At 43.1% G+C, this 18,011-nt stretch overlaps 5 protein-coding genes and 1 pseudogene across 7 annotated transcripts; all 6 read right to left on the reverse strand.

The window, feature by feature from the left end:
* Nucleotides 1-9: 9 nt before the first annotated feature.
* On the reverse strand, nt 10-6,100 carry LOC136183396 (uncharacterized). Of its 2 annotated transcripts, XM_065970008.1 has the most exons (24): nt 5,445-6,100; nt 5,091-5,394; nt 4,968-5,031; nt 4,836-4,916; nt 4,661-4,789; nt 3,355-4,604; nt 3,228-3,297; nt 3,093-3,176; nt 2,646-2,966; nt 2,435-2,587; nt 2,285-2,386; nt 2,164-2,232; nt 2,043-2,111; nt 1,850-1,990; nt 1,552-1,793; nt 1,373-1,497; nt 1,287-1,323; nt 1,079-1,231; nt 968-1,029; nt 815-923; nt 719-766; nt 586-669; nt 338-537; nt 10-276 (listed from the first exon to the last, which is right to left on the reverse strand). In XM_065970008.1, the coding sequence occupies exons 6-24, from the start codon at nt 4,474-4,476 to the stop codon at nt 93-95; spliced, it is 3,375 nt and encodes a 1,124-aa protein (XP_065826080.1). In that variant the 5' UTR covers nt 4,477-4,604; nt 4,661-4,789; nt 4,836-4,916; nt 4,968-5,031; nt 5,091-5,394; nt 5,445-6,100; the 3' UTR covers nt 10-92. The 2 variants fall into 2 exon arrangements, with proteins under 2 accessions (XP_065826080.1, XP_065826079.1); XM_065970007.1 differs by having other exon boundaries at nt 3,228-4,604.
* Nucleotides 6,101-6,441: 341 nt separating this feature from the next.
* Nucleotides 6,442-7,464, reverse strand: LOC136199972 (ephrin type-A receptor 8-like). The gene is made up of 7 exons (XM_065990294.1): nt 7,435-7,464; nt 7,321-7,382; nt 7,162-7,270; nt 7,068-7,115; nt 6,928-7,011; nt 6,679-6,878; nt 6,442-6,625 (listed from the first exon to the last, which is right to left on the reverse strand). Exons 1-7 carry the CDS (start codon nt 7,462-7,464, stop codon nt 6,442-6,444), a joined length of 717 nt encoding a protein of 238 aa, XP_065846366.1.
* LOC136200155 (uncharacterized) lies at nt 7,458-10,367 on the reverse strand. Of its 2 annotated transcripts, XM_065990498.1 has the most exons (12): nt 9,535-10,367; nt 9,401-9,487; nt 8,961-9,284; nt 8,758-8,910; nt 8,617-8,706; nt 8,500-8,556; nt 8,315-8,452; nt 8,048-8,236; nt 7,913-7,995; nt 7,731-7,854; nt 7,643-7,679; nt 7,458-7,587 (listed from the first exon to the last, which is right to left on the reverse strand). In XM_065990498.1, exons 1-10 carry the CDS (start codon nt 10,304-10,306, stop codon nt 7,771-7,773), a joined length of 1,977 nt encoding a protein of 658 aa, XP_065846570.1. In that variant the 5' UTR covers nt 10,307-10,367; the 3' UTR covers nt 7,458-7,587; nt 7,643-7,679; nt 7,731-7,770. The 2 variants fall into 2 exon arrangements, with proteins under 2 accessions (XP_065846570.1, XP_065846569.1); XM_065990497.1 differs by having other exon boundaries at nt 8,048-8,452.
* Nucleotides 10,368-11,714: 1,347 nt separating this feature from the next.
* LOC136200156 (uncharacterized) lies at nt 11,715-12,942 on the reverse strand. Its single transcript, XM_065990499.1, has 5 exons — nt 12,815-12,942; nt 12,672-12,765; nt 12,452-12,620; nt 12,241-12,399; nt 11,715-12,190 (listed from the first exon to the last, which is right to left on the reverse strand). The coding sequence occupies exons 1-5, from the start codon at nt 12,940-12,942 to the stop codon at nt 12,006-12,008; spliced, it is 735 nt and encodes a 244-aa protein (XP_065846571.1). The 3' UTR covers nt 11,715-12,005.
* Nucleotides 12,943-13,058: 116 nt separating this feature from the next.
* LOC136183405 (uncharacterized) lies at nt 13,059-17,216 on the reverse strand. The gene is made up of 20 exons (XM_065970023.1): nt 17,008-17,216; nt 16,613-16,953; nt 16,317-16,364; nt 16,187-16,264; nt 16,076-16,139; nt 15,678-15,895; nt 15,479-15,617; nt 15,159-15,436; nt 15,048-15,104; nt 14,923-14,995; nt 14,833-14,859; nt 14,523-14,776; nt 14,406-14,466; nt 14,303-14,357; nt 14,168-14,245; nt 13,986-14,119; nt 13,677-13,928; nt 13,498-13,626; nt 13,265-13,446; nt 13,059-13,219 (listed from the first exon to the last, which is right to left on the reverse strand). Exons 2-20 carry the CDS (start codon nt 16,745-16,747, stop codon nt 13,142-13,144), a joined length of 2,340 nt encoding a protein of 779 aa, XP_065826095.1. The 5' UTR covers nt 16,748-16,953; nt 17,008-17,216; the 3' UTR covers nt 13,059-13,141.
* On the reverse strand, nt 17,098-17,998 carry LOC136199975 (uncharacterized; annotated as a pseudogene).
* Between the last annotated feature and the right edge of the window lie 13 nt (nt 17,999-18,011).

Below are 18,011 nucleotides of genomic sequence, written 5' to 3' on the forward strand. Positions count from 1 at the left end.
GATGCGAGCGATAGTTTTCAATCTCTACAATCCGTGCTCTAACAAACAAAGAAGAACTAAGGCACAAAAAGGTTTACAGAAGTGATTTCTTTCTATTGAGATTGGTAGACGTACTGAAGGTCCAAGTAAGCCGGTTGGCATGAATCTTCCAAACAATCGCCTATTTCTCCTGATATAGACTCCGAGGTCTCCTTGTTGATCAACAACGCATCATCCGGCTCTGACAGACGAGTAGATATGACGCTGAAAGAAGGCCGTTTGTGATAATCAGGATGCCTGTAAAAAATGAAAATGACATAATATAAATAAACCAACTGTCAACAGCGTGTTATTGTACCAGCACTCAATCATCAATTCATAAATTGCGTAAGGACATCCAGGAGGTGCAGGAAGTCGATAGCCCATTTCCACATTTTCAACAACCATTTTGTTTGATAAGCAGTCGTAGGGTCGTTCACCAAGAGACCAGATTTCATATAAAACGACTCCATAACTCCACAAGTCGCTAGCCAACGAATATTTGAAAAATTTCAGAACCTAAATATACTGTAGTAAGTTAATTAGGTCAATTGACATTGTTTTTACTTCGGGTGCTGTCCATCTAATCGAGATTTGCCCCATGTAGTAGTTCTCTTCATTGAAATCTCTTGCCAATGCGAAATCGGCAATCTTACGTTTTTGTCTTAGAATAGAACACTGCAAATAGAAAACGACTAACTTTGCAGACGAGATTTTCGTCCAATAATACGTTTCTGGCCGCCAAGTCCTACCATAAAAATGCCAACAAACCGAAAAACAACGCAACTATTTTTACTCTGTGAATAAATGATGATCCTGCCAAATAAGCCATTCCATCTGCAATGCCACGAGACATCTGCAAAAAGGAAGCGGCCAAATTGGATTCGAGCGCGGTTTTGTCACATCTAATCAATGAGTTCAAATCTATCGTCACAATCAACGAGGGTACCTTGTAGCTGACAAGAATTGTTTCAGGTCTCCTTTTGGCAACATTTCCACGACAATCATCATCTGAATAGTAAATTCCAGTAATGGAATAACAATGAAACGGCCACATTACCGGGTTTGCACTTAGCACGACTCCGTACATTTTGATGACGTTATTGTGCTTAAACTGGTTGATAATTGCTGCCTCGCGAAGGAACTTAACCCTGTTCTCTCCCTTCTCCGACTTCAAGGTTTTCACCGCCACGACGACGCTTGATCCCTCGTCCTTATTGAAACAAAAATTCTCTATATAAATTAAATAGAAAATCTTTTAATTTCACCCTTGTCCAAATTCCCTTCTCAATCGTTTTAAATTGCCTAAAGAAAATTGAGAGGGAAAGCAATACACATAAAAATTCGAGCTTACCCGGAATCCAAAATCATTCCTAGATAAATATCAGACCTCTTCAGCAAAGGAACTTTTGCTCTAGCGAGCTGATTGCGTAATGCCGCCTCCGTTTTAGCTGGCTCCCAAAAGACTGAAATGGAAGCCTAAATTAAATAATTAATACCAAATTCGTTTATTTCCTGATCCAAGCTTGATACTGTAGTAACGTTTGGTCCAGTCTGGCGCAGTAGATGATAAACATGTTCATCTTCTGGATTGACTGCATCTAGTGGTGTGTCAGTTCTCTTTTTGATGCAATCAGTTTCGTTGTAGCAGACTCTTTGATTCGGCGGTGGAAGTGGCGGAGGTGGCAGCTGCGGCAAAGAATAACATTCATTGAAAGTAGAGAGTATCATGTTTTCGCCAGAAGAAGAAGAGCAAACAGCCGTCATTTGCACCACTAATTAATAAAACAATATATCGTTGAAAAAAAGGCAAGGATACTTGCTTTCGTACCATTTCTGTTAAATGACGTTGCTGATTTTCTTTTTTTCTTCCAAAAAAAGAATAAAAGAGCGGCTAGTACAATGGCAAAAGCGCATCCTATTCCCGTCCCAACAAGATTAGCGTAGTCTTGTACTGGTGAAGTACTAGTTTCTATATAGTTCTTTATTACATACATGTGAAAGGAATTCAATGTTTAATTAACCTGTCGGCGTTGTTGTTGACGAGTTTTCTGTCGTATAAGCGTCGTCTTGTACTGGTGAAGAACTAGTTTCTATATAGTTCTTTATTACATACATGTGAAAGGAATTCAATGTTTAATTAACCTGTCGGCGTTGTTGTTGACGAGTTTTCTGTCGTATAAGCGTCGTCTTGTACTGGTGAAGAACTAGTTTCTATATAGTTCTTTATTACATACACGTGAAAGGAATTCAATGCTTAATTAACCTGTCGGCGTTGTTGTTGATGACAAAGAGTTCTCTGTCGTTGGGGAGACAGTAGAAGGCGGAGGCTGACAAATGAGACTTATATTATATGAGGATGACGCGGCTAGAAATAAATCAGATCCGTAATGAGTGAATAGAGTTGCGTCATTACTCTTTCTAGAACAGAAGTTAGATGACAATTCCAGAATTCTCTGGATGGCTTCAGGTTTTGTTGGGCACCAAGAAGTGTTAAAAGAAAAGCAACTGGAATGTTCTTTCTCGTTGTAATCGCACTCGTTTTTGTATTCACCAACGTTCGAATTAGCTAAACAGTTCAAAAAAGTAAAGTTAAAAGAAAAGCAAAACTACAAATTGTACGACACCTTCAGATTTCCGCGTGACAACAGGAGTGCTGAAGTTTGACATTAGTCTTTTCGCTCGGTTGAAAACAGAAGCAGAAATGTTGACAGTATACATAGTCGAGGCTGCCACAGGAGAGTGTAGATATGGTAAAGCTGCGTTCTCTTTCTTCCAGTGATAACAGGTCGAGATCGTTGGTTGTAGGCAAACCGTGCATGTGTATGCGTATATGTCAATATCGTACGACTCGTCGTCTTTGAGAACAGTTGGTGGACCTACCCATTGTATTGTCGCGTTCATTCCGTCGTAGTCAATTTCTGGTTGGAAACGTCCACTTGAGGAACCTGCAACAGCATTCAACAAGCTCTCAAAGAATCAAAGAAGAGAAATTATATACACAACACTGTCCCACTAATTATAACCCACTCTATATTTACGTAATGAGTACTGTAACTAAAACAATTTCTTACTGTCGCTTCCAGTGCGAACATTCGTCCATTCGCTATAGACAACGCCACCGCCGGATACCTTCACCACGACACGATATAAGTATTCTAGCATTTCGAGTATAAAACACAAGTGTGCGTTTTTGTCGAATCGCTTACCGGTAAATGCTTCGACGTTTGTGTCAGTGACAGCTCTTCCGTTCTCACTCGCCGAATTAATATCTATCAACTGATCTTTGCATACTGAACCGCTCCAAGGAAAGTTGGGACATCCAGCAAAACTCACGTTTGCACTCCCCGCTCTCTTCTTCACGACATCAATAAGTATTTCGTTCACGGAAAAATTTGCCAAGCAACCACCGTATCCGGTGACGTTCACGCCGACTCCCAAAGCCACTTCTACTGGAGTTGGCTTCGTCTCTGATAGATCATATTGCGGCAGTCCACCAAAATACACATTCTGCAAAATTTCCGAAGAAAACTCGGTGACATTGATAATGGGAGAAATATCTTCGTTGTCAACTCTTACAATAATAAACCTGTCGGTAATTGAAAGATCGATTTCATGCCATGAGCCGTCGCACAAGATACATCGGTTCACACGAATAACATTGACTCGTTCTTTGTTCGTTCTATATCTCACATCGATTCCATCACGGCCGCGCGTTTCAACGAAAAGAAAGTTTTTGCTCACGTTTCCAAATGCAGCGAGGAGCAATCCATTTGGCCAACTCGTTCGAACTCGAAATCGAAAGTGAAGTTCGTCGTTTATCCGAGCCGAAGATGATAAATTTAACCGTACGTAACCAGATCCGCGAAAATGCATCGCCTTTTCAACGGACGGTGGACAGCCGTCGTTCTCCTGAACAACATTTACGAGCTTTTGAATTTTTGATGAATTAAATTGTGCTTTGCTGCTGTAGAAAAACATCACTCTAATGCAGCCAATAAATCCGATTGAGTCTGGAAGCAATCGACTAGCATTCACGGGTAGTCCTCCAACATAGCTGTTATCAACAACAACAACCGTCTTGCTGTCGCACTTCGTTTCGTTATATGCCAACAGCCCTTGGCTGCCATAATAAACGCGAAGTATCACTTTCGTAACTGTTTTCATTGCTTCTACTCTGTAAAAGCGATCTTTGTTCCACTTTCCTTCAGTTCTTATGCTTTGACTATTATTGCCGTCAGCCTGGACACCGAATTCGAGTTCACCATCGATGAGTGCAAGGTACACATACGACAATGCGTCGCTTTTAAATGCCGCAAATAGCATCCCGTCCGGATTCGTCGTGCGGAAAAACAATTTTATCTTAAACTCTTCGCCGCCAATAAACTGACCCGGAGAAAGGAGAACGTAGCCAAAACCTTCAAATAGAAATCCCGGAACGGTACATGGTTGGCTCATGGGAACGTATCGTCTCTGAAGGCGAATTTCTTGAATACTTTGGTTAGCACGCCGCGGATGCAAACGGAGCCGAGCGGACGACTTAGTCACATAAAGAGGAACTGGAGGGAGGACCGTAGTGTTTAGACCTGGGAATACGAAAGGTAAAATCCCATCATGCCGTCGTCAATTCTTCACGTCTCACCCGCCACACATTCATACGAAATATTTAGACATTTTTCCAGTGCAATTTGCTTCAAAAGTGACGCTGGACGCAATCAGTTGGCAGTAACTTCTGTACTGACACGCCGTTCTAGCGACGTCAATAGCCGAACTAAAACAACGAAGTGAACTGAGTCATTCTATAGTAATTGCGGTACTTTGACGAATTTTGCCCGTGGCTCGGACGGCAAGCCAATATGGTTGAATTGACAAGTATCAGCTGATTGAAGCAGTTAATACTAAATGCAAGTTACTAAAGAGAGTAACAACCGGGTGGGGTGGAAGCTAACATGGCGATATTGTTCTGAGCATCGCTCCACGCCATAGCAGCGTCAAGACGAGTAACGCTTGCACCTACCAAAGGATAAGCCACGACTATCGTTGACGGAATCGTCCAACTACCATGCACTAACCCAATAACAACAAAGTGAGAAATAAAGGGAGAGAAGTCATGGCAACAAGGAGAGCTTCAAAAAGAGTCATCTCGTCTCTCAACGAAATTTGATCTGGATTGTTCTTGCCTTCACGTCAGACGTCAGGTACGAAGGGAGACGATGCAGCCGTGTGATGAGTAGGGGAGAGGTATGTCGAACAGGATGTGGCTTATATAATTATTGAAGGCCTGCTCATAGGGTGACAACAGCCAGAAGTCTTCAGTACATAGAGCCGTAGTGACGATAAATCTTTGAGTCGAATTTTATTAGACGCGCCCGTTGCCTGAAAAAAACACTTAAAGGCGCATAAGAAATATTCCACGAGTACGTTACTGCGAGACTGTGACTGCTAGTATGGGATTCACAGATGGGGAGAGAGTTAGATGTCCGATTATGGGGTCTCATTAGTTGATCCTTTCAAGCTGTTACTTAGGAAAAATGAGGCAGTTATTGACTTGTGCGTGAAGAACTGCAGCCTAGAAGAAAGCTCGGATGCGAAGAGATCTAAAAGTTAATTAGGAGCAGGCTTCCTTCCCTACGCAACCCCGCTTTTTTTATGCCCGAGGTACTCTGTTGTCACTGAGCTGTATGTAGACCCACTCACCCATTTGTACCGAATTAAACACATGTTCATTTGTTCTTAAAAAACGGTTCCTTTTTCATCCTCTTCATTTGTCGAACATCGTTTTCTTCCAATTCGTTTACAAATTTTCTCGTCATCCGATATTTTCAATGGCAGGCCTATTTTCTCAGCAGTATGAACAGTCCAGAGAGGCAGTTCTACGCTGTGAGCCGTCCAATCTCTCTCGCTATCACCTAATATAGTTGAATTGATGATGTCACTAACTGCGACTTTCCAATCCATGAGTTTGACCAAATCAGGAAGCTTAAGACTCATGGGGCTTCTCTGTTGCACAGAGCGTGGCAACTGCTCCTGATATCTTACGTGCAAGTCTCTCTCTTTCGTTTCTACGTCGAGATTTTGCCTGCCATTGATCTGGCTGCCTGATTTCATCTCTCTTGCGACTCTTCGAGGTATTTGCATCAAGCACGGCGCCAGAGCGCTTTGCCAATGCGCTGCATCGCGCAGTTTCCATTTGAGGATAGCGCACGTTAAGACAACAAAATTTGACTTTGAGAGAGCTCTTTGAGAGGAGAACGAAATGATACAGCCCCATTGATGTAGCGTGCCATATCTTGGCCGTATGCGCTGCAACGAGAAAGCCCGGATGCAGGCGATAGTACATGTAGTCTATTGATTGTTTTTTTTTTGTTTTTCAATCTCAAAGAAGAACTAAGGCACAAAAAGGTTTACAGAACAGATTTCTTTCTATTGAGATTTGTAGACGCACTGAAGGTCCAAGTAAGCCGGTTGGCATGAATCTTCCAAACAATCGCCTAGTTTTCCTGATATAGGCTCCGAGGTCTTCTCGTTGATCAGCAACGCATCATCCGGCTCTGACAGACGAGTAGATATGACACTGAAAGAAGGCCGTTTTTGATAATCAGGATGCCTGTGAAAAAATGAAAATGACATATACATATAAATAAACCGGCGTGTTATTACCAGCACTCAATCATCAGTTCATAAATTGCGTAAGGACACCCAGGAGGTGCAGGAAGTCGATAGCCCATTTCCACATTTTCAACGACCATTTTGTTTGATAAGCAGTCGTAGGGTCGTTCACCAAGAGACCAGATTTCATATAAAACGACTCCATAACTCCACATGTCGCTAGCCAACGAGTATTTGAAAAATTTCAGAACCTAAATGTACTGCAGTAAGGTTAATTAGGTCATTTGACGTTGTTTTTACTTCGGGAGCTGTCCATCTAATCGAGATTTGTCCCATGTAGCAGTTCTCTTCATCCAAATCTCTGGCCAATCCAAAATCAGCAATCTTACATTTTGGTCTTAGGATAGGATCTTGTCAGATACAAAAGAAAAAAGCCTAACCTTGCAGACAAGATTTTTGTCCAAAAAAACGTTTCTGGCCGCCAAGTCCTACATAAAAATACGAACTAACATAAAACTACGCAAGTATTTTTACTCTGTGAATAAATGATAATCCTGCCAAATAGGTCATTCCAGCTGCAATGTCACGAGACATCTGCAAAAGGCAAGCGGCCAAGTTAGATTTGAGCGCAGCGTTCTCATATCTAATCAATGCGAGATCAATTTATTATAACGTCGCAAGCAACAAGGATACCTCGTAGCTAACAAGAATTGTATCAGATCTCCTTTTGGCAACATTTCCATAACAATCATTGTCTGAATATAGCGAATTCTAAATAAGGTACCAACAATAACACGGTCTCATTACCGGATATTCACTCAGCACGACTCCGTACATTTTGATGACGTTATTGTGTTCAAACTGGCTCCTAATTGCAGCTTCGCGAAAAAACTTTACTCTGTTCTCTCCCGTATTCGACTTCAATGTTTTCACCGCCACAACAATGCTTGATTCCTGGTCCTAATTAAAGCAACTATCTTTATATAAATTAGCCAGGAAAATCTTTTCACTTCACTTTGGTCCAAATTGCCTTCTCGACCGTTCCAAATTGACTAAACAGAATTGAGAGCGAACGCAGCAAGACACATGAAATTCAAGCTTACCAGGAACCCAAAACCACTTCTAGTTGAATATCGAACCTTTTCAGCAACGGACTTTTGCTTCAGCGAGCTGGTTGTGTAATGTCTTTTCCGTTTTAGCCGGCTCCCAAAAGACTGAAATAGAAGCCTACACTTCAAATTTACCACCAAACTCGTTAATTAATAGTCTGATCAAATTCTGATACCGCTGTGAAGCCAATATCAGTCTCGTCGTCCGGAGTAGGATCTTCGTAATCGATTTTGTCGTTCTTGACATCTGCCCTGTTAACTACAACACCGCTCATATTTAGCTAAGGTTAAGGATTTTGCAAACTGTTCACTTTCTAAATTGACTGCATCAAACGGTGCATCGTCTCTCTTCTCGATGCAATCAATTTCAGAGTCGACTGTTTCATTCGGCGGTGGAAGCGGAGGTGACAAAGGCGGCAGCAAAGAATAACAGGCATTGCTAGTAAGGAGTATGTCTTTTTCGTCAAAAGGAGAAGAGACGGCAGCCGTCATTTGAACTTCTAAATGATAAAACAAGAGTGACTTAGACCGGTGCGGACCGCGGTGTGACAAAAAGCAAAAGAGTTCTGTTTGCCCACCATTTCTATTAGATGACGCTGCTGGTGCTCTTTTTTTCTTCCAATAGAAGAATATACCAACGCCTATCACAACCAAAAAGCATCCTATTCCCGTTCCAACAAGATAAGCGTCGGGTAGTCCAAACGAAGAAGTGGTTTCTAGATCGTTCGTCATTACAGATGCGACAAAACGTTCGTTGCAAAACCTGTCGTCGAGGAGACAGTAGGCAGAGGACAAATGTCACTGTATGAGGATGACGGGGCTAAAAAATAAATCAGATCGACAATGTAAATGGATAAACGTATTCGCGCGTTACTCTTACCGAGACCCGTTGCAAAACCTGTTGTCGAGTTGACAGCATCAGACGGCGGAGGCTGACATATTTGACTCCGGTTATAAGAGGATGACGCGGCTAAAACATAGATCAGATATGTGAATGAGTGACTGAAGTTGTGTTGCTCACTCTTACTGAGACAGAAGCACTCAAGCATTGTGTGGATTGCATCAAGGTTTGTTGAGCACCAAAAGGTGTTGAAAGAAAAGCAACCGGAATGTCCTGTCTCGTTGTGAACACACTCGCTTTTGTCTTTGCTGCATTCACAAACGTTCGAATGAGCTACACAGTTCAAAGATAAAGTAAAAAGATTGGGAAAAACTGTACGACACCTTCTGGTTTCCACATGACAACAGGAGTGCTAAAGTTGGACGTTAGCTTTTCTGCTCGGCTCAAAACAGAAGCAGAAATTTTGACAGTATACACAGCCGAGGGCGCCGGAGACAGTCGATATGGTAGAAATGCGTTCTCTTTTCTTTTCCAGTGAGAACAGGACATGATTGTTGTGTTTAGGCAGATCGTGCATGTGTATATATCAATTTCGTACAACGAATCGCCATCTTTATCTTGGAGAACTGTTGGCGTACCTGCCCATTGTATTGTCGCGCCCATTCCGTCGTCGTCAATTTCTGGCAAAAAACGTCCACTTGAAGAACCTGCAACAGCGTTTTTAGAATCAAAGCTCTCAAAGAAGAGAAATTATATACAACACCGTCCGACTAACCCACTCTATATTTACGTAATGAGTACTGTAACTAAAACGATTTCTTACTGTCGTTTCCTGTTCGAACATTTATCCATTCGCTAAAAACAACGCCACCAGCCCCGGAAACGTTCACCACAACACGATATAAGTATTCTAAATTAAGGACAAGTATATGGCAAACCTTTCGTCGAACCACCTACCGGTAAATGCTTCGACGCTTGTGTCAGTAACTACGCTTTCGTTTCCACTTGCCGAATGAATGTCCACCAACTGATCTTCACACACTGGACCGCTCCAAGGAAAGTTGGGACATCCAGCAAAACTCACGTTTACATTCTCCTCTCTCTTCTTCACGACATCAATAGGTCTCTTGTTTACGGAAAAATTGGTCAAGCAACCACCGTATCCAGTGACGTTCACGCCGACTCCCAGAGCCACTTCCACGGGAGTGGGCCTCGTCTCTGACAGATCGTATTGCGGCAGTCCACCAACATACACGTTTTGCAAAATATCCAAAGAAAACTGTCTGACGTTGATAATATGAGCAACTTCTTCGTCTTCTGCGTTGTCAACTCTTACAATAATTAACCTGTCGGTAATTGAAAGATCGATTTCATGCCATAAGCTGTCGCACAAGACGCATCGGTTCACACGAATAACATTGACTCGTTCTTCGTTCGTTCTATATCTCACATTGATTCCATCACGGCCGCGCGTTTCAACGAAAAGAAAGTCTTTGCTCACGTTTCCAAATGCAGCGAGGAGCAATCCATCTGGCCAACTCGTTCGAATTCGAAAGCGGAACTGAAGTTCGTCGTGTATCTGAGACGAAGATAAATTTAATTTCACGTAACCGGATCCGCGAAAATGCATCGCTTTTTCAACCGACGGTGGACAGCCGCCGTTCTCCTGAACAACATTAACGAGTCTTTCAATTTTTGATGAATCAAATTCTAGGCGGTGCAGAAACATCACCCTTATGCAGCCAATAAATCCGATTGAGTCTGGAAGCAGCGTCAATAGACTGGCATTCGTGGGTAGTCCTCCAACATAACTGTTATCAACGACAATAGAAAGAGTCCACAAACGTTCACCATCTATGAACAGCCTTTCGCTGCCATAATAAACGCCGAGTATAATTCTCATAAAGGTTATCCTTGCTGCTACTCTGTAAAAGCGATTGTCGTCCCATGTTTTATTATAAGTTCTTATGCTTCGATTATCATCATCCCCGTCACTTTTAACACCGAATTCGAGTTCACCTTCCATGAGTGCAAGATACACGTATGACGACAAGTCTTTTCGAAATGCCGCAAATAGTATCCCATCAGGATTTGTTGTCCGGAAAAACAAATTTAAATTTAGGAACTCAAATTCATCCGGAGCAAGGAGAACGTAGCCAAAACCTTCAAATAGAAATCCCGGAACGGCACATGGTTGGCTCATGGGAATGTATCGCCTCTGAATAGTTCGATGTTTCGGAACATCCCAACGGACAGATGACTTATCCACATTAAGGAGAACGGGAGGAAGAACGGCATTGTTTAGACCTGTGCACATAGGCGACATGTAAAATCACTGCATGTCGTCAACTCTCACCCGCCACACATTCATAGGAAATATTCAGAGACAATTCTCCGATGCAATTCGTTTCAAAAGTGACGTTGGACGCAATCAGTTGGCAGTAACGTCTGTACTGACACGCAGTTCTAGCGAAGTCAATAGCCGAACTAAAACAACTAAAAGTGAACTGAGTCAATTCATTAATAAGGTATAAATACTTTGACGAATTGCAGTGGCTCGCACGGCAAGTCAATATGGCTGAATTGACAAGTACCAGCTGGTTAGCGCAGTCAATACTAAACGCAAATTACTAAAAAGAGAGTAACGAGGTGGAAGCTAACGTGACGATATTGCTCTGAGCATCGCTCCACGCCCACAGCAGCGTCAAGACGAGTAACGCTTGCACCTACCAAAGATAAGCCACGACTATCGTTGACGGAATCGTCCGACTACCATACACTAACCCAATAACAACAAAGTGAGAAATAAAGGGAGAGAAGTCATGGCAACAAGGAGAGCTTCAAAAAGAGTCATCTCGTCTCTCAACGAAATTTGATCTGGATTGTTCTTGCCTTCACTTCAGACGTCAGGTACGAAGGGAGACGAGGCAGCCGTGTGATGAGTAGGGGAGAGGTATGTCAAACAGGATGTGGCTTATATAATTATTGAAGGCCTGCTCATACGGTACAACAACCAGAAGTCGTTAGTACATAGAGCCGAAGTGAGGATAAATCCTTGAGTCGAATTTTATTAGACGCGCCCGTTGCCTGAAAAAAACACTTAAAGGCGCATAAGAAATATTCCACGAGTACGTTACTGCGAGACTGTGACTGCTAGTATGGGATTCACAGATGGGGAGAGAGTTAGACGCCCATTATGGGGTCTCATTATTTGATCCTTTCAAGCTGCTACTTAGGAAAAATGAAGCAGTTACAGACTTGTGCGTGAAGAACTGCAGCCTAGAAGAAGCTCGGATGCGAAGAGATCTAAAAGTTAATTAGGAGCAGGCTTCCTTCCCTACCACAACCCCGTTTGATGCCCGAGGCACTCTGTTGTCACTGAGCTGTATGTAGACCCACTCACCCATAGTACCGAATTAAACACATGCTCATTTGTTCTTAGAAACGGTTTCTTTTTCATCCTCTTCATTTGTCAAACATCGTTTTCTTTCCATTCGTTTACGAACTTTCTCATCGTCCGATATTTTCAATGGCAGGCCTATTTTCTCGGCAGTATGAACAGTCCACAGAGCCAGTTCTACGCTGTGAGCCGTCCAATCACTCTCGCTATCATCTAAAAAAATTAAAAAATGAATAAATAGTCATTGGCATTAAAAGACAAACCTGCTTTATTCAGCTCGTCAGCTTTTTCCACCAGCAATCTTGCATAAGACAAATAGTATGATAAAGTGTACTGCACCTTGCCCAAGTCTTGAAACATGCAAGCAGCTGATTCATCTGCCAAGAAAGGCGCTATTTCTGGAACTCCAGTACATAATATTGCTATAAATAATAAATACTGACATAAGAAACAAATCGATATTGGCTGCTTTACCGGATGCCGTCGCTGGACCAACCGCTTTCAGCTCTGTCAGTCTGCTTACAGCTTCTTTTAAATTGCCCTCTCCGGAAGCCAATTGGAATGCTTCTGTTGTCACTCTCACGACTCTATCATCTTCGTTCTCTTTCACAAGCTGACCAAGTCGCGGTCTGAATTTACCCCTCTGACCAAGATATAATCAAAAAATAATAGTTGATCTGCTGATGCCTCTAACTGCGAGTTTCCATTCCATGAGTTTGACCAAATCAGGAAGCGTAAGATGCATGGGACTTCTCTGTTGCACAGAGCGCGGCAACGTCTCCTGATACCTTACGTGCAAATCTCTCTCTTTCGTTTTTACGTCGACATTTCGCCTACCATTGATCTAACTGCCTGATTTCATCTCTCTTGCGACTCTTCGAGGTCTTTGCATCAAGCACGGTGCGATACTGTACCAGAGCGCTCTGCCAATGCACTGCATCGCGCAGTTTCGATAGCTGTTCCATTTGAGGGTAGCGCACGTTAAGAAAACCAAAATTTGAAGTTTGAAATGAGACAGCCATTGATGTCATATATTGGCCGTAAATTCGAGTTCAGATGTGGTGCAATGAGAAAGCCTGGATGCGACTAATAGTATTGATTTTTTTCAATCTCTAAGAAACAAAGAACTAAAGGACAGAAAAGTTTATAGAACCGAGTTTTCCTCTACTGAGATCTGTAGATGGACTGGTCGCATAACGTCTCTTCCGTTTTAGCTGGCTCCCACAAGGGAGAAGTGGAAGTCTAAATTAGAATATAACTTTTTATTTTCTGATCCAATTTTGATACCGTAGTGAAGCTCGACTCGGGCTGGTGCAGAGGAGGACAAAAATGTTCGCCTTCTGTATTGACTGCATCTAGCGGCGTATTGCAATCAATTTCGCTGCAGCAGACTTCTTGATTCGGTGGTGGAATAGCAGGGAGCATCTTGTTTTTGCCAAAAGAAGAGAAATTCGTTGACATTTGCACTTCTTAATGATAAAATAATGACAAAAGACAACAACAGAGTCTTGTTTGCCTACCATTTCTGTTCGATGACGTTGCTGGTTCTCTTTTTTTCTTCCAATACCAATAAAAGAAAAAAACAGCGACTATTGCAACGGCAAAAACGCATCCGACTCCCGTCCCAACAAGAAACGCGTCGTCTTGTACTGGCGAAGAACTAGATTCTAGATAGTTTGTTATTATTTAATTAATTAACCTGTCGTCGAGTTGACAGCGGCAGACGGCCGTAATGGCAAAGAACTCAGTGTTACTACTGATGACAAAGAATTCGCTGTAGTCGGGGAGAGAGCAGACGGGCGAAGAGCAAACGGGGAGACAGCAGACGGAGAGACAGCAGACGGAGAGTTAGCAGACGGCGAAGGCTGACAAATGTGACTCAGGCTATGGAGTCGAGCAGACGACTTATCCGCATGAAAAGGGACTGAAGGAGGAACGGTACTTTTCAGGCCTGATCATATGCGCGACAGATAAAAGCAGAACATGCCGTCAACTCTTCACGTCTCACCTGACACACATTCATACGAGATATTCAGAGACATTTCTCCAGTGCAATTCGTTTCAAAAGTGACGTTGGACGCAACTAGTCGACAGTAACGTCTGTACTGACACGCCGTTCTAACGACGACGTCAATAGACGAACTAAAACAACGAAGTGAACTGAGTCGTTAATAACTGCGGTATAAACACTTTGACGATTTGCAGTGGCTCGTACGGCAAGCCAATATGGCTGAATTGACGAATATCCACTGGCTAGCACAGTCAATACTAAACGCAAATTATTAAAAAGAGATTCATTAATTAATTAATGAAGTGGAAGCTAACGTGACGATTTTGTTCTGAGAATCGTTCCACACCGTAACAGCGTTGAGACGAGCGCCTACCAAAGATAAGATACGTGACATGCATGGGAGAGCTCTCCGTCTACCTTGCGCGATAATAGTCACTGCACTCGATTGATAACCGTTACTAGAGTGAATAGGCTGAAGCTAAGAAAATAGAAATTAAAAAAAAAACGATAACGCCAATTCTCCAAATTTCTCACCGTGACTGAATAAACGCGACCGGGATCGAATTCCAAGTCCCTTGCATAGATGAGACCCGTTCCGTCCTTCGCCTTGACTGAAATTGGTTCGCCAACGCGCCCAAAGCTGTTCTTTTTTTTATGAAAGAGAACTATGAGCTCAAATCTGTCGACTGGCACGCGAGGAGGATTCCGCCACGACAAGGTGCTTTCGTACTTTCGCGTCGTCACGTTGAAGGTGATCTCGCTCGCTTGAAACCACGTGTCGCCGCTACCTAATCAGAAACATTTTTTTCTAGAAGACTTTGGCGAGTAGGAGAGACGATATTACAGCAGAAACTGCGATCTGAGAACGGATCTACGCAAAAAAAGAAAAAGTTTATAATAAATAATTTATAATCGTTTATCTAGTCCGCAATACCGGGTGTCTTCAAGACGAGTTCGTACTTTTGATCGTAATCACTAAGAGCCGCTTTTCGAGATCCGGCGATCATCTAGAATAGAATTCATAATAAACAAGAATACTAAAAATAATTCGAAGCGTACAAAAATATAGATCTTGCAGTCCGGCTTCAATTGATCAAGAACAAACGACGACTCGTTCTAGGCAAAGAAAACTGACAATACGAAAGCCAAACACAAGATCCAAAATCTAACTTTTCGAAAAAAGTACACGCGATCGGCCATTTCGGTGCAGTACGACGCCACCAGGTAGAGCGAATAGCAATAGTCGCCCGTAAAGTTGACGTCGAGAGGATTCCACTCGATCACGCGACTCGCTTCGGGACTGAAACAATTCGCGTTCCACGTATATAAGTCCTTGCGATCCAGCGGCCCGAGCTTTAGAGGAGACGTTCTGTTGTGATTTCCACAGTAATCGGGAACGGAACAGTCTCGCGGGTGACACCACGTCAAACAATCGGACACGCTCAATTCTAAAAAATTCGTAGGTATCAGCCGATTTTCGTTCTTCGTACCTTCTGATGAAATGATTTGTGTTATGGGACCATAGGATCTTAAGCCGTATTTGTTCACTGCAGCCACTTTGAATGTGTAGTGTTCATTGCACTGTATCGTGCTCGGCGTCCTTAGTACATCGAAACTCATCGCTTTGGACTGAAACATAGAAACGCGTTTCAGCTTTCTGCACTGGGAGCAAGCCGGTTTTCTACCTACCTTTGTTATGGCCGCAAATGTCCAATGGAATTGCGCTTCGTTTTCCGGATTGTAATTGCTCGGATCCACCTCGGCTTTCAGCACCAAATAGAGCACGGCCAGACGTTTAGACTTAGAGCTTCCTGCATAGAAAACTCCGTTCTTCTGCTCCCACTTCAACGTCCCGTTTTCGACGGTGGTTACGACAATTTTTCGTGGATAATCCGACGTCTCATGAACTAGAAAAGAGCATGTTGAAGTCAAGCAAAACCAATCAATCAATCAATCGATCGATCGATCAATGAACTAATAACATCCTCCGCGACCCTCAATATACTAATAAATGATTTCATTACTGTACGGATGGATAACATAAGGATGATAAAATAAAAAGGTGCTGCAGTCCTAACGTCGCTTACCGGTCTTATCAGTCTTTGTGCTATTGATAAATTCGCACGCACGAGAGCAGGCAGCCTTTGCAGCCTGAACGGACCAATAACGTCGATAACTCTTCAAATTACACCGCTTACTATTGATCCCAAACATGTCGATTTGCACTTTTCAAAACTGTTGTCAAAAACCGTTTCGATGTCACAGGTACTTAGGCACTAAAAAGCGCGAAGTGGGGGAAAAAAAGGAGCGATCAGCGTCTTTACGCACCAGTGAGCACGGCAAGCTCTTGCACACGTATGGGTAGTTGGACGACGCCTGGGAAAAAAAGAACAAAGAGAACGTTCCATCGTCTCACGCGCACCGCAGACGCCCGCAGAAACGCGATTAGGCTATTTTGTGCGCTTTGTCGATCGCATCTTCCGCTCGACGAAAGCGAACAAAACGAGCGATCGACGCCGATTTTCGTTTTCGGCGAGGAGTAGTGCACGTCGCGCGGATAGTGGGGGAGATTGCACGAGTCGCGCGAAAATCGGGCGATCAATCGTTTCGTCGCGTTTTTTTACTTTGGAAGAGTAGGCGTAGCAGTTGGAGAGGCAGCGAGTTCGGTTTACGAGGAGCTGTACCGACGGGTTCGCGTCGCTTTCGCGCCATTCGGCGGCGAACGCGATTAAAATCAAGACGGCGATGCCAGCCGACATTGCGTTTCGTGCGTTGTTGCCGGTGGGGTCGATTTGAAACACTGAAGACGGAAAAAAGTAACAGACAGCCGATAATGACAAAGGAGGCCAATTAAGTCTTCTCACAATGCGCGCCCTTTTCCGGGAACGGGCGCGCTAAGTGGTGACGTCACAAGTGTAGCAAATAACGATTGATAAATTAATCAATTTTGCTCCGTTGTAGAGGCCTACATAATCAGAAAAATTGTCATTGAGCTGTAGACCCACTCACCCACTCGTACCAAATTAATTGAACACATGTTCAATTTTTCTTAGAAACGGTTCCTTTGTCATAATCTTCATTTGTCGAACATCGTTTTCTTTCCATTCGTTTATGAACTTTCTCGTCGTCTGACATTTTTCAATGACAGGCCTATTTTCTCGGCAGCATGAACGATCCAGAGAGCCAGTTCTACGCTGCGAGCCGTCCAACCACACTCACTATCACCTAAAAAAACTAAAAAGAAAAAGAAAGTCATAAGAATTGGAATACAAACCTGCTTTATTCAGCTCTTCAGCTTTTCCACCTTGCATAAGACAAATACTGTAGCGCACCTTGCCCAAGTCTCGAAACATGCAAGCAGCCGATAATCATCTGCCAAGAAAGGAGCTATTCTGGAACAGCACATAATGATATTGCTATAAATAAAAAATAGTAACATAAGGAACAAATCGATATTGGTTGTTTTACCAGATGCCGTCGCTGGACCAACCGCTTTCAGCTCTGTCAGTCTGCTCACACCTTCTTTTAAATTGCCCTCTCCGGAAGCCAATTGGAATGCTTCTGTTGTCACTCTCACGACTCTATCATCTTCGTTCTCTTTCACAAGCTGACCAAGTCGCGGTCTGAATTTACCCCTCTGACCAAAGCAGTAAAAAATTAGCAATAAAAAATTAGTTGAATCGATGATGTCACTAACTGCAAGTTTCCATTCCATGAGTTTGACAAAATCAGGAAGCGTAAGATGCATGGGACTTCTCTGTTGCACAGAGCGCGGTAACTCCTCCTGATACCTTACGTGCAAATCTCTCTCTTTCGTTTTTACGTCGACATTTCGCCTACCATTGATCTAACTGCCTGATTTCATCTCTCTTGCGACTCTTCGACGTCTTTGCATCAAGCACTGTGTCAGAACGCTCTGCCAATGCGCTGCATCGCGCAGTTGTGGCAGAGATAAAATAGAGTACTCTTTTATATCTCTGGTTGTGGTTTCGATAGCTGTTCGATTTGAAGGTAGCGCACGTT

Source organism: Oscarella lobularis, chromosome 2 (genome assembly GCF_947507565.1).
Source record: "Oscarella lobularis chromosome 2, ooOscLobu1.1, whole genome shotgun sequence".
NCBI lineage: Eukaryota > Metazoa > Porifera > Homoscleromorpha > Homosclerophorida > Oscarellidae > Oscarella > Oscarella lobularis.

Bases quoted from the DNA above. Each gene is read 5' to 3' on its own strand.
- LOC136200155 (XM_065990497.1), bottom strand. From the start codon at position 10,306: ATGTTTCTGCACCGCCTAGAATTTGATTCATCAAAAATTGAAAGACTC. The intron at 8,557-8,616 runs GTAAGAGTAACG...TTTATTTTTTAG, and splicing joins AGGTTTTGCAACGGGTCTCG to CCCCGTCATCCTCATACAGT. The intron at 7,855-7,912 runs GTATCAGAATTT...TTTGAAGTGTAG, and splicing joins CTGATATTGGCTTCACAGCG to GCTTCTATTTCAGTCTTTTG.
- LOC136183405 (XM_065970023.1), bottom strand. From the start codon at position 16,747: ATGTCGGCTGGCATCGCCGTCTTGATTTTAATCGCGTTCGCCGCCGAA. The intron at 15,896-16,075 runs GTAAGCGACGTT...GCTCTTTTCTAG, and splicing joins CACAAAGACTGATAAGACCG to TTCATGAGACGTCGGATTAT. The intron at 14,860-14,922 runs GTATTGCGGACT...TTTTTTGCGTAG, and splicing joins ACTCGTCTTGAAGACACCCG to ATCCGTTCTCAGATCGCAGT.
- LOC136200156 (XM_065990499.1), bottom strand. From the start codon at position 12,942: ATGGAACAGCTATCGAAACTGCGCGATGCAGTGCATTGGCAGAGCGCT. The intron at 12,621-12,671 runs GTTAGAGGCATC...TATCTTGGTCAG, and splicing joins TCATGGAATGGAAACTCGCA to AGGGGTAAATTCAGACCGCG. The intron at 12,191-12,240 runs GTTTGTCTTTTA...TAATTTTTTTAG, and splicing joins TGACGAGCTGAATAAAGCAG to ATGATAGCGAGAGTGATTGG.
- LOC136199972 (XM_065990294.1), bottom strand. From the start codon at position 7,464: ATGTACGGAGTCGTGCTGAGTGAATATCCG. The intron at 7,116-7,161 runs GTAAAAATACTT...ATTTTTATGTAG, and splicing joins GATTATCATTTATTCACAGA to GACTTGGCGGCCAGAAACGT. The intron at 7,012-7,067 runs GTTAGGCTTTTT...CCAAAATGTAAG, and splicing joins ACAAAAATCTTGTCTGCAAG to ATTGCTGATTTTGGATTGGC.
- LOC136183396 (XM_065970007.1), bottom strand. From the start codon at position 4,476: ATGAGCCAACCATGTACCGTTCCGGGATTTCTATTTGAAGGTTTTGGC. The intron at 2,588-2,645 runs GTGTCGTACAAT...TGAACTGTTTAG, and splicing joins TGTCACGCGGAAATCTGAAG to CTAATTCGAACGTTGGTGAA. The intron at 2,112-2,163 runs GTTAATTAAACA...AGAACTATATAG, and splicing joins GTCAACAACAACGCCGACAG to AAACTAGTTCTTCACCAGTA.